The sequence below is a fragment of the Scyliorhinus torazame genome, chromosome 1, assembly GCF_047496885.1.
Source record: "Scyliorhinus torazame isolate Kashiwa2021f chromosome 1, sScyTor2.1, whole genome shotgun sequence".
In the NCBI taxonomy this organism is placed as follows: domain Eukaryota; kingdom Metazoa; phylum Chordata; class Chondrichthyes; order Carcharhiniformes; family Scyliorhinidae; genus Scyliorhinus; species Scyliorhinus torazame.
Window position 1 is genome coordinate 380,153,546 of NC_092707.1, and position 16,312 is coordinate 380,169,857.

A 16,312-nucleotide genomic window follows, 5' to 3' on the forward strand; every position below is an offset into this window, starting at 1 on the left:
TATGGCACAAGCTCCCAGGACGCAGGTCCATTACTCCTTGCAGTCCTTGTGGTGATGGTGCCCTCAAAATGGATACTGACCCAGCAACACTGAAGGAACAGCGGTCTCTTTCCACGTGGACGTGGTTTATGACTTAGAGGAGAACCTTCAGGTGTTGGTATTCCCACGACATTGCTGCTGCAGCCTTTCATGGTGATAAAGGACATAGAGGAATGGATTTTGAAGTAAGCTTGGTTAGTTGATTGTGGTCCCACTTGTGGATGGACACTCTAGCTGACATTGAGTGGGTGCCAGTCAGGTTGACGACCCTGGATGACATTGAGTGCTGTTGTCGGTGCCACACCCAGACAAGTAGTGAATATTCCATCACACTCCTCACCTGGACCTTGTGGAGAGGCTTTTGTGGGTCACGGGCTGAGCAGAGGACCTAACCTCTGGTCTCAAAGCCATGTTAGCGACGGTATTGTTAGATTTGAACTCCCAGGGACAGCACGATGGCGCAGTGTTAGCATAGCTGCCTTACGACGTCGAGGTCCCAGTTTCGAACCCAGCTCTGGGCCACTGTCCGTGTGGAGTTTGCACATTCCCCCCGTGTTTGCCTGGGTTTCGCCCCCACAAGCCAAAGATGTTCAGGGTAGGTGGATTGGCCATGCTAAATTGCCCCTTAATTGGAAAAAATGAATTGGATTCCCCTTGGTGCCCATGGACATTAGGTATAGCTCCAATTCTTCCTGAGATTCAATTAGCTGCCACCACTCACCAAGTGGACAGGGACATGGGTAAAATATTCACTCTGGTGTGGTCCTGGAGGGTGACTGGTGGCTGTGGAACAAGCAAGGGATCAAAATCTCTAGGACAGGAGAGGGAATTTCAAGAGAAATTGTTTAAAAAAAAATAAATCATGTATCCCGTTAAAGTGCACAGTTCTCTTGACGTGACTTTTTTTTTTTTTTTTGCTTCATAAGTACTGAATCCAAATGTAGTACCCCCACCATTGCCCTCGCAGAAATCGGTTCACTTTCTTATTTTAAAATCCTATACCAAGAGCAATATTCGTTCCTTTAGCACTGTGATGTCGCCATAAGTTACTGTCACACTCAAGTTCTAGTACGGAGCTGAAACCCACAACCTCCTGGTAGACGGGCAAAAAAAATTTAGCAGCTGAGTCAGGTTGACCCCAAAAAAAGCGTATGCATAAATCGCAGTCACTTCTTGTGGCCATTTCAGGTTCTGAAAATCCTGGTGCGAGCTGTGGATGAAGGGATTGCCGACCGCAAAGGGGATCCTGCAAAGCTTTTGACAGGAAAACTGCGGGAGCTCTTTGGTAGGGTGACGTCCAAAGTAACCAACGATGCTGAGATTTGGAAATTGTACGCCAAGCTTTGCGGAGGCGGTCAAACGGAGAATGCAGCAGAGAACGAAAAGGTCAGTACTCGGTAGCGCTGTGCACTTTGTGCAGGACCCAAGCATTCTGTGTCCATCTAACTTTTCTCTTCCAGCCTTGGTTGCCCAGGTGCACCGTCTCGGCCATTCTGAAGAAGAAAGAGGACCAGGTAAACAAAGGCCTGGTCGGCCTCTCCGGGTGCCCTGCTAAACCAGCTACAAAAGGGTTACTGTCGGGTGACATGTGTTGCCTGGCTGCCAAGTTCCATGGATTTAGATTGAAAACTTGCTGTCTGAAGAATCTAATTGCCTTCACCGATGTGCTGTGCCATTGGAGTGTCTCGCCTGCCCGTGATTTAGTATTCTAAATCACCCACAGCTTTAGTTTTTCAATGTCGTCTGTGTTTAATTAGGAATAAGGGTGTGTATGTGCACAGATACTCAGCATTCTTTAGTGCTAGTCCTACCTCTTCAACCAAAAACCATTTAAATGTACATACCACATATATTATTTGAAAACTTTTTTTTTTTAATAAAATGGCCTCTGATCTTGTGATCAACAGTGAAGCAGAAGTGTATGCCACTAACTGCATTCAAAACCATTTGCCTATCTTTTTTGCTGGCCACAGCTGGAACTTGCTATCCCTGTTCTAGCAAGGCTGCAGGTGGATTGGGAGGCCCAGTGTCAAGGTGAAGACGTGCCCCCTGAAACCTGTCTTTAGTCCCATGGCCGCTAACTGTTTTCACTGAGAGATCAAGTAAAAAATAAACAACTTTAATTGAAGCCACATCCCCGGTCCCCCTGACACTTCCGGCTCTGCTCCCCACCCCTCTCTTGCTCTCCCCTAAAATCAGGGGGACTGAAGAGCTGGGATAAAGGGATGAGGGCAGATGCCAGGAATGCTGAGAGTGTTTTGATACGTCTGTTGATTTTGAAGGGCCGCCCTCCTGAACTGGATCCACATTTGCTTGGTGCACCCTTAAACATATTTTTTTTTCTTTTTTTTTTAAATTTAGATTACCCAATTTATTTTTTCCAATTAACGGTCAACTTAGCATGGCCAATCCACCTACCCTGCACACCTTTGGGTTGTGGGGGTGAGACCCATACAGACACGGGGAGAAGGTGCAAACTCCACACAGACAGTGACCCGGGATGGAACCCGGGTCCTCGGCGCCGTGAGGGAGCAGTGCTCACCACTGCATCACCGTGCCGCCCTTACAACCTTAAATATATCTTTGCTCTGGGTTTACCCCAATATTTGTAATAAGCCCAGGTTTACACGCTGACAGGACCCGGTGGGACCATTGACTTGGGCTACGCCGCAGTCATTTGATTTTTCAAATAAATTTGAAGTCCCCAATTCCTTTTTCCAATTAAGTGGCAATATTGCATGGCCAATTCACCTACCCTGCACATCTTTGGGTTGTGGGGGTGAGACCCACGCAAACATGGGGAGAATGTGCAAACTCCACACAGTGACCCGGGGCCGGGATCGAACCGCAGTACTCGGCGCTGTGAGGCAGCAGTGCTAACCACTGCGCCACCCTACCACAGTCATTTCAGACAAACCGTAACTTGTTCACTGCTGAATGCAAGGTCTGGGCCATTTTATGACAAGGGAACTGAAAATTAGACCCAAGCTGTAAGTGAGATTTTACAGTGCTTGTGTCTCAAAGTGCATTGTTGTGGGGATGTCAGTACCACTTGGAATACAAAACATTCGGCACTTATTAGCTCCTTTATTTTTAATTATGCACTGAGTAATTGCTTCTCCTCATCTTTTTGGTTTTAAATATTTTCTTTGATAATAGATTGCCTGACCCCCAAGCCCGTAATGATGCTATTACTGTACTGCTGTTTAGATAATGCATATGTCACACACTCGAACATCTAAGTAGCAAGCGGGAGATTGGCAACTTGCTGTGGGGAAATGTGGTTGTCCAAACATTCCGCAGCAAGTGCCATCGATATCAAGGTGAAATGTGCTGCCGGTTTCTAACCAGGTACACTGCTATCCAGGACCTCCTAACTTCTATCTGAAGTTCAGGGCACCTGTGGAACCCATTAAATTGATCGAAGGCAGATCTAGACCCTTGCCACAGTTTGCATCCGTTTTCCCTGGTCCTGTTTGAGGGGAAAAAATGTTAACCTGGACATTGGCAGAGCACCCCTGCTTTTCTTCAAAAGATGTCGTGGATTTTCTTTTACCTTCATCTAAGATAACAGACAGGGCCCCGATTTAATGTCAAATCTGAAAGACAGCACTGCTGACAAAGTAGCACTCTCTCAGCGTGGCATTGAAGTGTCAGCTGGGATTGCATGCTCAAGTCCAGGTGTGACTTTGATCTCCTGACTCGAGAGCTGGAATATTACCAATGAGATCCAAGGAGAGGGGGCTCTCCATATCAGCATCCAGGTGATAGAATTCATATACGGATATTTTAAGAAACTTAATAGATTTTCTGTGCCGAATCATATCCTTCTGCAGTTGTTTCAGGGGAACTGCGGTTGATGGCACACGTTCAAATCCCCCATCCAGAACACATTAACTTTTTAAATTGGGATTTTCATACCAAAGGATCAGAAAACTCCTGCCACGTAACCCCACCGCTTTTTGCCGCAGACTCCCAGAGGTCTTGGCCCAGACACACTGATATTTGTAATGCCTGGAGAGTTTACCATACTCAATCATTTCACTGCCATGGTCCAAAACAATTTCGGAAGCTTTTGACACTCGCTTCCATGTTTTTCATAAGCACAAAAAGTCTATTCAAATAATTGACACAAAAAAAGTCCTTTCAGTGAATGAGAAGGCTCCATGCTGAGTTCCTTCTTAAAAACCTGTTTGGGATTTACAGATCCAATGTTTTCTTTTACTTGTTTTAAATCCAAGGACTTGCAGGCACTTTCGGAGTGGGGAGGTTGATCCGTGCACACATTTGCTTCTGCACTGCTTATTTGGGCAAAGGCATATGACACTTTTTGCACTGTGCCTTGAGACAGTCGATGCATGTACTTCCTCCATTCATACCTAATCCCGTACAGCTCTCCAGCTCAGGATTGGCTGTCATGGGGAGATTTCTGTCTGTGAAAACTAGGCTCCCCTTGGTGCATCACCTGAAAAACGCAATCTGAAACAGCGTAGTTGAGGACAAGAAAGCACACTATAAAAAAACGGCATTTTTTTTTTTCAAAAAAGAATTTGCAAGAGATATTAGATAACTTTTAAAAGGGCTTTTTTCAATACTTGGGTTGTAAAATTCAGAAAAATGAGTTAGCGGGTTCAAAAAGAGTGACAGATTACAAGAGTGCAACTTGATTAAATGGGTTAAAAGGTTATCAGAACACTTTAGAGCAAAAACATTGTGTTTATAGTTGATAGACCATTTTGTTATAAAAGCAAAATACTGCGGATGCTGGAAATCTGAAATAAAAACAGAAAATGCTGGAAACACTCAGCAGGTCTGGCAGCATCTGTGGAGAAAGAAACACAATTAACGTTTTGAGTCCGTATGACTTTTTATCGGAGTTTTATTTTTAAATTTTAGAGTGTTCAATCATTTTTTTCCAATTAAGGGCAATTTAGCATGGCCAATCCACCTACCCTGCACATCTTTGGGTTGTGGGGGCGAAACCCATGCAAACACGGGGAGAATGTGCAAACTCCACACGGACAGTGATCCAGAGCCAAGATCGAACCTGGGACCACGGCGCCGTGAGGCAGCAATGCTAACCACTGCGCCATCGTACTGCCCTTTTGTATCGGAGTTATTTTATTCCTTAATACTTGCAGTTGTTCATTCCTTGTGTGCCATTTTAAGGTCTTAATTAGCCGTTAAGCTGTGATAGGCAAGTACTATACCTAATTTAAATCAGAAAATGCAGATGGTTCCAGTATTATATATCAATTACATATCAAATATGGGCGACACAGTGGTTAGCATTGCTGCCTCACAGCTCCAGGGTCCTGGTTCAATTCTGGCCGCACATTACTGTGTGGAGTTTGCATGTTCTCCCCATGTCCGGGTGCTCTCGTTTCCTCCAACAGTCCAAAGATGCGCAGGTTAGGTGGATTGGCCTTGCTAAATTGCCCTTCGTGTCCAAAAAGATTAGGTGGGGGTACTGGATTACGGGGATAGGGTAGAGGCAAGGGGTTAAGTAGGGTGCTCTTTCCAAGGGCCAAATGGCCTCCTTCTGCACTGTAAATTCTATAATTACCCTTTGAATAGAATTGCTAAATGTCACTAGTCCTTAAATATGAAATAGCTCACATATTTGTTTGGACGTCCTCTTTGCTTCTAAGTGCGCATGGGTTAAGGAAATACTTCATAATGACTTTTTAAAAATCATATTGTATTAATTTTTCATACAGATGTAGATCTTTAAAATGCACTTGCCTTGTAGCATTTCCCTCCCTGCTAACTGTCTGAGGAGGAACCAGACTGCTAGCAACTTCAGTGTCCTATTTGACCCTGAGATGAACTTCTGACCACATATCTGTGCTGCCACAAAGTCCGTCTAGTTCCACCTCACAACATTGCCCCTGCTTCAGGTCATCTTTGCTGAAACCCTGATTTGTGCCTTTGTTATCTCCCGACTTGATTATTCCAATCAATTCCTGGCCAGTCTTTACATTCAACTTCCGGCAATTTGAATTAATCCAAACCTCTGCGCCATTGTCCTAACTTGGGCCAGATTCTGATCACACTTCACCTTTCTGCTGGCTGACCTACACTTGTTCCAGTAAAGCATCCCCTTGATTTTAGAATTCCTGTCCTTATTATCAAATTCTTTCCTGGTCTCACTCCTCCCCATCTCTGTAATCTCCAAGGTATCTGTGTTTCGCCAATTCTGACCCAGTAAGCATCCCTGAGTTTAATAGCTGCACCAATGGTTGGCTGTGGCTTCAGCTCCCTAAGCTCTGCGCTCCTTCCCGAAACCCCTCTGTCCAGCTACCTTGTTTTCCTCCTTTAAGGCACTCCATAGAACTTCCCTCTTGGACCAATATCATCTGCCTCAATATCTCCTTATGTGACTCGGCGTCATATTTCTTTTCACTATGCCCGTGTATATCACCTTGGAATATTTTATTATGTTGCAGACACTATATATACAAGTTGTTACAGGCTGACAAGTGGCCATTCAGGCGTTATTAGAAAAACTCTAAGTAACTGTATGGTTTAATTCCAATATGAACTGACTGGCCTGAGTTTGAATTATTCTAACTTTGACTGGCAAGTTAACTCTGAATACCCTGAGTGTGTAAAGTTATTCTGAGCATGGTTGATTGGACCACTCTACCACCCTTCAGCTAAGGGAGGGTAGAGCGACGTTGATGAGGAGAGAAAAGAAGAGAACAAAGGGTAAGGTTGATGGATGTTTTCGTGAATGGAAAGTGGTTTCCAGTGGCATTCCACAGGGCTCAGTTTTGGGGTCCTTACTGTTTGTTGTATATATTAATGAGTGAATGTGGGAGGCAGTGTAGGGAAATTTGCAGATGATTTGGAAATTGGCCATGTGGTTGATAGTGACGAGCATAGCTGCTGTCACCAGAATGATGTCAATGGTTTGGCTGCGCCGTAACCTTTCTTTGCTTCTAAGAGAGTAGAGGGGATGTAATGAGGAAAATAAGTAGACTGTGTTAGCTTCACATCTTGTCTAATATCTTTCCTTTTATCTGCAGGCACTGCAGTATCTAGTTAAAGCTCATCGATGTGAAACCCAATCCAGTAGATGGGAGAACGATGCTGCATCTTTCAAAGAAGTAGCAAAAGGAGCGATAGAACTTGCACACGGTAAGTTCTCAGCACTTGTAGCTAGCACCTGTGATCCATCAGTTTACACCCAGCTCAGTCGAATCAGTGCTAATCCCCTGGGTCCTGATTGCTGTCCTGTAGAACAGCCAGCAGGGAAAGTGAGGGTATGTTGGAGCTGATGCCTTTAATTTAGGTGGTACCCCGAGGGCTCAATGTTGGGACCATTACTGTTTCTCACTCAGATAAATGGCCTTGACTTGGGAACTTAATGCCAAGTGATAGACACCAAACAGAGGTGCAATGGAATGGATAGAATCAGTATTCTCATCAGAGAGAGGATCGCAGCCCAGCCGTGCTCTCACATGCACACTTTCTAGTAGGAGTTATTGGACAGCAATAAGAAGCTAATGTGTCTTTTCCCCACCCCCTTTTGCAAACAATGTTTGTGGTTAGTTATTCAATTACCACAGTGTTTCTGTATCTATGTCAGTAAACCAAAGAATGTAAAAAAATATATATTTTGCAGTTTATTAAGAATCACAGACTCATAGAATGATTCAGCATGGTAGAAGGCCATTCTGCCCATCATGTCAGTACCGGAATTAACTGGGACTTTTGGATTGGATTTTGTTTATTGTCACGTGTATCAAGGTACAGTGAAAAGTATGTTTCTGCGAGCAGATCATTAAGTACTTGAAAAGAAAAGGAAATAAAAGAAAATACATAATAGGGCAACACAAGGTACACATGTAGAATTAAATTTTAAAAGATTAGAACGATTGTAAGGTGTAAGTAAAAAGAGGATCTGTTAGGGGGAGCTCGCAGAGAGACGCCACGCTCCAGCACCCTCTTGTGCATCCACATCTGGTTCCACATTTAATTTGGTTTTATTCTACTCTCATTTAAAAATGAACAGGGTTACGATAAGAGATTGTGGGCAGCTGGAGATGAAGTCTCTAGGTCTGGATTCCAATACTTGTTCCCACAATGTAATCACTGTTGAAATACTGGGTGCGGCAGTGGGTTGCACGTTAGAATAGCAACCTGCACTTACATAGAATCTTGAACGTAGCAAAATGTACCAAGGCACTTCACAGGAACTTTATCAGACAAAATTTTACAACAATCCACGTAAAGAGATACAAGGACAAACGAACAAAAGGTATGTTTATAGGAAAGTGATGCTTCAGAAAGGTCACAGCACAGATTCACCAGGAGGCGGCCTTGTATGAGGAAATATAAAATACAAACTAGAAAAAAATCAACAAATCTATATACATCAACCATAAAAAAACAAAAATGGAACAATACCTCACAAAATCTAAATCCTCGGCACCCCCTTAACAATTAACGGTGACCAATTGCATTGAATAAACAATAGAAGGCGGCCATCACCGAACACCCCCCCCCCCCCAAGTCAGTCATTTTCATTATGAAGAATTGTCCCGCCCTTACTCCAAATTCCTAGACGCAGGGCCCACCTAAGGTGGCTGTCAACCCCACCCATAAGGTGAGACAAAGTAAAACATCTGGTCACCGTCAGCACTCTTCTTACCCCCCACCACCAAACAAATACACTGGGCTCATCGAAACCTGTCTAAACCGGTCCAACAGCCTCTCCACCACCACTCTCCCATCACTAGCTACTACCGACCTAACTGCTAGTCAGGTAGCATCCGCTAAAGAATGAGGAAAAAAGTAGCTCCCATGCCCGCCTCCGCTGCAAAGGAATCACCAAAGCGCCTGCAATTCCCAACATCGCACCATGGTCCATGTATTATCCATATTGCTGCCTTAACCATTGCCCCCCCCCCCCCCCCCGCAAAAAAAAATTTCACTTGGCACTCCCCGCCCCCTCCAATACAGAACAAGAAACCCCAAATAACCACTGAAACATCCCCAAGCAAGCCTTTCCCATCAACACCCATTAAAGTCCCATTCAAACCCTTTCAATTAAGTCCAAGTCCTTGTTCCTTGACAAAAGCTTCCGCCTCCTCCAATATATCGGAGTTATACGTAACTCTCAACCTTGTCGGGCATACCACTCCAAAACGCACTCCATTCTTATATAGTGCCGACTTTGGCTTATTAAAGGCTGCACGCCTCTTCGCCAGCTCTGGCCAATGTCCTGCTAAACCCTGATGTTGCTTTCTTCCCACCTCACATCCCGGTTCTCTTCGGCTCATTTCAGGACCTGTTCCTTCTTTTGGAAGCTATTAAAATAAACTATCACCGCCCATCGTGGCTCATTCGTTTCAGGTCTCTGACAGAGTGATCAATGGGTACTATCCAGCTGAGATGGGGACATCTGTTCATTTCAACCACCCTCTCCCTCCCAGCAGCTTCGCAAACATCTGGGGAAAATATTCAGTTGGCCTCAGGCCTTCGACCCCCTTCGGCAACTCCACAATACTGTTTTCCAGGTCCTCGACCTTCGCCCACAGCCTCATGTTTCTCTCCTGCACTAGCAGCACCTTGGCTTCCAGCGAGGAAATGTGGTCGCTATGCCTCGACAAGATCACGTCCACATGTTCTTTCACGGCCTCCGAGATTTTTCCTACTTTCTCCGGTGTCGGACTAAGCGCCTCCTCGACAATCTTTGAGGGCCTCCATCATCTCCCTTCCTTGCCTTTCAAAGTATTTCCCAAATTGGTTTTTGAATTTGTGTGCCATTATCCCAGTGCGTTTCCACTGTGATACGAGCCATCATACCCGCCACGGTCACCTCTGCCATCTTCCCTCCCAACAAGCCTCCCACTCTCTCCGGCTCCGTCGAAGAACTACGACTCATATCTTTTCCCTCATCCTTTTTTGTAACTTTCAACCTACATTCGGCGATCAGTGCCTTATACTATTAGTTTGTCCACCTAACTCCCCCGGTAACTGGGCAAAGAAATACCAAAAAAACAAGGACCCTAGCCGGAGATATCTTATGTGCGAACTTCTGTTACCTGTCGTCACTGGAGGTAATGATTGTAGAGGTGTTTAACACTGTGAGTGGACGCACCCTGTTTCATTAACTGATCTCGATGAAGGCATTAGCAAGAGCTCAAGAACCAGATCTAGTGCCCCAGGATCTGATCACAATCCTGGGCATTTGTGATGCATAGTGCAATCAAATCAAATTAGGCAAAAATATTAAACCACATTAGATGACGACATCTTGCGTTTATATCACACCTTTTAACATCCCAGGGCACTTCACAGGGGCGTTATCAGAATTTGATACTAAGCCACAGGATGATATGGCCAAAAGCCTGGCCAAAGAAGTAGATTTGATTGAATGTCTTAAAGGAGCAAAGAGGGATAGAGAGGTGGAGAGCCTTCATTGGATTGGATTTGTTTATTGTCGCATGTAACGAGGTACAGTGAAAAGTATTGTTCTGCGTAGAGACAGATCATTCCATACATGAAAACAAAACATAGGACATACATAATTACACAATGTAAATACCAAGGCACAGTCATCGGGTGAAGCACATGGAGCACAGTATTATTCAGTAGAGAAGAGATCAGATCAGAACATAAGACGGTCATTCAGGAGACTGGTAACAGCGAGGAAGAAGCTGTTTTTGAACCTGTTAGTGCGTGTTCTTTTGTATCTCCTGCCCAATGGAAGAGGTTGGAAGAGTGAATAACCCCGGGTGGGAGGGGTCTTTGATTATGCTGCCTGCTTTCCCAAGGCAGTGGGAGGTGTAGACAGAGTGAATGGATGGGAGCTGGGTTTGTGTGATGGAGTGGGCTGTGTTCCTGACTGTAGCTTCTTAACGGTCCTGGGCCGAGCAGTTGCCATACCAGGCTGTGATGCAGCCTTGTAGGATGCTTTCTATGGTGCATCTGTAAAAATTGGTGAGAGTCAATGTGGACACACCGAATTTCCTTAGTTTCCTGAGAAAGTATAGGCCCTGTTGTGCTTTCTTGTTTGTAGCGTCGACGTGGGTGGAACAGGACAGATTTTTGGTGATGTGCACACGCAGGGATTTGAACCTGTCAGCCATCTCCACCTCGGCACCATTGATGCAGACAGGAGTGTGTACGATACTTTGCTTCCTGAAGTCATTGACCAGCTCTTTAGGTTTGCTGGCATTGAGGGAGAGATTGTTGCCATTACACCACTCCACTAGGTTCTCTATTTCCCTCCTGCACTCTTACTCATTGTTGTTCGAGATCCGAACCAATACGGTCGTGTCATCAGCACACTTGTAGATCGATTGGAGCCAAATTCTGCCAGAATTTAGTGTGTATAGGGAGTATAGTAGGGGGTTAAGTGCGCAACCTTGCGGGGCCCCGGTATTGAGGACTATCGTAGAGGAGGTGTTGTTGTTTATCCTTACTGATTGTGGTCTATGGATCAAGAAGTCGAGGATCTAGTTGCAGAGGGAGGAGCCAAGTCTTAGGTTATGGAGCTTGATATGAGCTTGGCTGGGATTATGGTGTTGAAGGCGGAGCTGTGGACAATAAATAGGAGTCTGATGTAGGAGTCCTTGTTGTCGAGATGCTCCAGGGATCAGTGTAAGGCCAGGACTATGGCGTTTGCTGTGGACCGGTTGTGACGGTATGCAAATTGTAGTGGATCAAGGTATTTTGGGAGTATGGAGTTATTGTGTCTCATGATGAAGCACTTAACAATGATCGATGTCAAGGCCGCTGAACGAAGTTCTGGAGAAGGTTGCAGAGATAGAAATGGGGGAGGCCCTGGGGGAATTTGAAAATGTTAAAATTGAGGCGTTGCCCAACTGGGAGATAAAACTAGGTCAAGACTTGGTGCGATTTAGGTTCCCAGCAGCAGAAGTGGGGACAAGCTTAAGTTTATCGAGGATGGGAGATCAGCCAGGAGAGAATTGGAATGGTCAAATCAAGAGGAAACACAAAGACGAGGGTTGCAGCAGCAGGTGATCTGAGGGTGGAGGCGGGATGACTTTGGGGAGTTGGAAATGGGAGGTCTTGGGTTTTAGACAAGTAAATAAACGAGAGGATCTCAGTGAAGACAGCATCTGTGGAGAGAGAAACAGTAAACTTTTCAGGTTGATTATCTTTCATCAGAATAAAATCAGAACAGTCCTGATGAAATGTTGACTCCATGTCCCTCTCCACAATGCTGCCCGATCTCCGAGTATTTCTGCCATTTGCTGTTTTTATTTCAGAATTCCAGCATCAGTACTTTGCTTTTGATTCTCAGTGAACTTGTCTTATTCTTGGAATAAACGGCAAATGAAATGAAATCATGGCACAGTTTTCTTTATATTTTGATGATGTATTGTCGCCATCAGAGTGAGTTTGCCACAGGCGTTGCTTGCAGGAGTCATCTGGATTTAATTTTCAACTTTTTAAATAACTAATTACATAAATATCCCAACTTTAGAGTGCAGATATATTGTCAGTTATTAAAATGTGAAAAATGCACTCAATGTTGGCAGTGAGCTCATGGTCGATTCCAAGAATCAAACGAGCCTATATTGAAAAACATCATTTTCTGCCATTTCTCCTCTCCCGGCATTTGGAAGGAGCTATTCCCGCTGTGACACCTTAGCCCACTCCTCCCTCACCTCTCCCTTCTCCTGGAACCTTCTCATGTTCATTGTAACTCAGCTGGGTGTTAATTGTGTTCGGGTGTTGGGCTTCAATTTGGGTCTTGCCTTTGTTGAGAGGAGGGAGGCTGAAAGTTTGGTTGGCGATGAATGATGTGTGATACATGTCTCTGGAAAGAAAAGCCCGTCAGTCTCTAAACACCAAGGTCAGGTTCTCTACTTCACTGTACCGAACTGTGTGAAGTTTGGCATCCAATGAACTGAATTTTGAAAAATTATTTTCACGGGATGTGGGAATTGCTGACATTCGTTGCCTGTCCCTAATTGCTAAAATTGAGTTTTGGGGAGGGGTGGGGGGTACTAGATCAGCCATGATCTTACTGACTGAGCAGTCTCAAAGGGCCTCTTTCTGTGGTATAAAACTGCTTGACTCTGTGCATTTACAACAACCGATTATAGTTTTTTTTAAATTAATTTATCAGATAGAAGCATCGCTGGCCATGCCAGTGTTGTGTTATGCTTCTTTATGTAGCATAAGCTGCTTCCTTGATGTATGCTCTGACAAAGGAAGGTTCAGACTGGGAGATAGGTTTAACACATTTATTACTGTTAACAATTCTCCTACTTGAGTTCGACTCTCCTGCTAATCTTGCTATAGTAACTCAATCTAACTAACCAGTCTGCTCTAATCCATGCGGTGGGTGTGATGCTTCCGATCTGCCCCTGTGCCTCTCTCTGAGTGTCGCCTGTAGAAAAGAGAAAGAGCATGTGCGCCCTGTCCTTTTATATGGGTTGCCCCCTTGTGGTAGTGTCACCTCTGGGTGTCTTGACTGCCCATTGGTTGTGTCCTATTCTGTGTGTTCATTAGCTGTATGTCTGCGTGTCATGATGTCTCTGGTGCTCCCTCTAGTGTTTACTTAGTCTTAGTGTATTTGCATTAACCCCTTGTGTATTTACAGTGATGATATCACCACATTCCCTCTTTTTCCATGTTACATATTTTCTGTACATGGTGAAAGAAAATTGAACAAAATAGGTAGATAAGTGATGGCATGTACAAATCATGATGACAGTGATGATGACACAATACAAAATAATATGTATGAGTCCAAAGTTCACAAATTTATATGGTCGAGTGACTTTCTTGTGCTGTTATGGAAGTGGTGATATTGATGGTGGCATTTCCTTGTGAACGGCATCAGTGTCCCTGTGCTTAAGGAACCAAGAAGTGGTCAAATCACTTTGCTGTCTGATTTAGACTTTTTTTCTATGCCTGTGGTAGCGATGCAGTATGGCATCTGTGTTGTAAACTAGTTTGCTTGTTCGTAATGGAGCAAACTCATCTGCCTTGAAAGCTGGTTTGCTTGTGTGTAGTGGAGCAAACTTGAATCGGTGAGATTTGCTGTCATGCCCTGTTATGGCTGTACTCTTGCCAGTGTTAGGAGCTGTGCTGTTACATTGCCCTGCAGGTGCAGAGTTGTACCATGTCGTACCAGCCGTTGTTCCAGTGTTGTTGGTTTTGTCATGCTTATTGTTGACGTTGGTGCCTTTGGTACGCTTCTTGTTGTTGTCTTTGTTGTTGATTTTGTAGGTTTTATTGTTGTGCTTGTTGCGCTCAGTGACCACACAGAGTGGAGAATTCGAGTCCTTCACAAAGTTACTTTGTCAGTGTCCTTTGTGGCATCTGCTGTTTCATTGAGCGCGCCGTCTCTGATTCCTCGGCGCTCCCCGCCTGGAGTCATGTCCGGTTCACTGGAATCATCTTTGGCTTGTCGATGCTCCCCGTCTGGAGTCCTTTCTGGTTCACCTGAATCACCTTTGGTTTCTTGACACTCCCCGTCCGGAGTCATTTCAGGTTCACTTGAATCATCTGAGGTGTGTTGATGCTCCCCGTCCGGAGTCAAAACGTTCAGGAATGCATTTTCTTGTGGAGAGGCTCGAGTGAATGAGGTATGAATTAACGTGGTGTCACTTGGAGTCATTAGTAACCTCACTTTAATTGTCGAGTGCCTCTGTACATACTAGCGGAGAACACTCAGTCTCGCTGTCATGTTGCACATCTTGTATGGGAATTGTGAAGCCTTTGTCACTTGTCGCACATACAGTGGGTAGACCTTCAGTGTCTTCTTGTCGGTTAGATGAGCTGGGTAGACTGTCAGAGTCTTCTTCTGGTGGCTCAAATAATCTGGCTAGACTGTCATAGTCTTTTTGTTGTTCACGTGAGCGTGGTAGACTGTCATAGACGTCTTGCTGTGCACTTGAGCGTGGCAGACTTGCATCGTCTGCTGCTGGTTGCTCAGATAAGGTTGCTAGACCCTCATGGTCCTGTTCATGCAAGGACTGCGCTCTGGAGTCTTGCGTTGCTTCCATCGTGGAGTCTGTCAACGAGCTCGCTGTGGAGGCTTCTACCGCTCTCTCTGTGGAGTCTGGCATCGTTCCCTGTGTGGAGTCATGCAGTGGTCTCGCTGTGGAGTTGATCTGTGCGCTCTCAACGGAGCCGTGCAGTGGTCTCACCGTGGAGTCTTTCTGTGTTCTCTGTGTGGAGACGTGCAGTGGTCTCGCTGTGGAGTCTGTCATCGCTTTCTGCGCGGAGTCGGGGACTCTTCATGGTGCGTGGACCACTCTCTGTGTGGAGTCGGGGACTCTCCGTGGTGCTTGGACCTCTCTCTGTCTCTGGGCATCAGGCCGCAGCAGAATCCTGGACTCCTGGGTTAGGATGTCGTCTGTGCTGGGCTGAGGATCCTCAAATCCAAAAAACTCGTCCATGTCTGTGTCGGATTCTTCACTGTACAACACATCTCATTGCGGTTCGGATTTGGTACGGAGGTCGCCACGTCCAATGATGAAATCATCGTCTGAGTCGTAGTCTTCAAGGACCATATCATTTCTTTGGGCGGTGCTAACTGCTTGTTGCAGGGTTCTGCGGAAGTTACTTTCAGCTACTGGTCGAAGTTCAAGCATTGTGCTGTCGTTCCAGATGAAAGAATTGTGTTTTCCGGCTTAAATTTTTTTTTTTTACTGTTTTGGGACATTTTCCCTTTAAGTGGTCGTGGTCCGGGGCCTCTGACTTCATGACGCTAGTGACGTAGAGCGTAGGAATGGATCGCGCATGCGCAGATCGCTGTTCCTTTACTGTGCGCTCTTTGCACAACTGTGCATGCACGGCTTCTCGCGCATGCGCAAAACACTGTTTTGGGGAACTGCTTCTTTTGGGGAACTGCGCATGTGCGGCTCCTTTCCCAAGATGGCTGCCAATCCAAACTGCCATTTGCTGCATTTGCAGGCCTACCTTCGCCTCGTGGTGAGTATTGGCGCCTCTTTTGCCGTTCTCTTGTGTTTTCCTCGCAGTATGTTTCAAATTTGTCCAGGACCGTCTGGAAGTCTCTCTTGTCTTGCCCTTTGGAGTATTTTAAGGTCTCGACGATTTCTGCTGCACTTGCACCCGCAATGGTGAGCAGAAGCTTTATTTTCTCTGCATCCGCCACACCATCTAGGTCGGACGCTACCAGGTAGATCTCAAATCTCTGCCTGAATGCACGTCCGTTGCCACTGAGATTGCCATGGTACCTGAGCTGCTGAGGAACCGGAATCTCGAACATCTTGCCTGGGTGCTGCTGCTGGTAGTCACGGATCTTGCTGAG

The 16,312-nt window shown here is 45.4% G+C and overlaps 1 protein-coding gene across 3 annotated transcripts in view; it reads left to right on the forward strand.

Annotated features, from left to right (window-relative positions):
• The window catches only part of ttc27 (tetratricopeptide repeat domain 27), a 328,446-nt gene that overhangs the window by 265,353 nt on the left and 46,781 nt on the right, over window positions 1–16,312 (forward strand). For 2 of the 3 annotated variants that reach the window (XM_072512241.1, XM_072512254.1), the window contains 2 exons: window positions 1,228–1,425; window positions 7,071–7,182. In XM_072512241.1, coding sequence (XP_072368342.1) covers window positions 1,228–1,425; window positions 7,071–7,182 — 310 coding nt within the window. The remainder of the gene's footprint in view (window positions 1–1,227; window positions 1,426–7,070; window positions 7,183–16,312) is intronic. The other variant, XM_072512247.1, reaches the window with a different exon arrangement.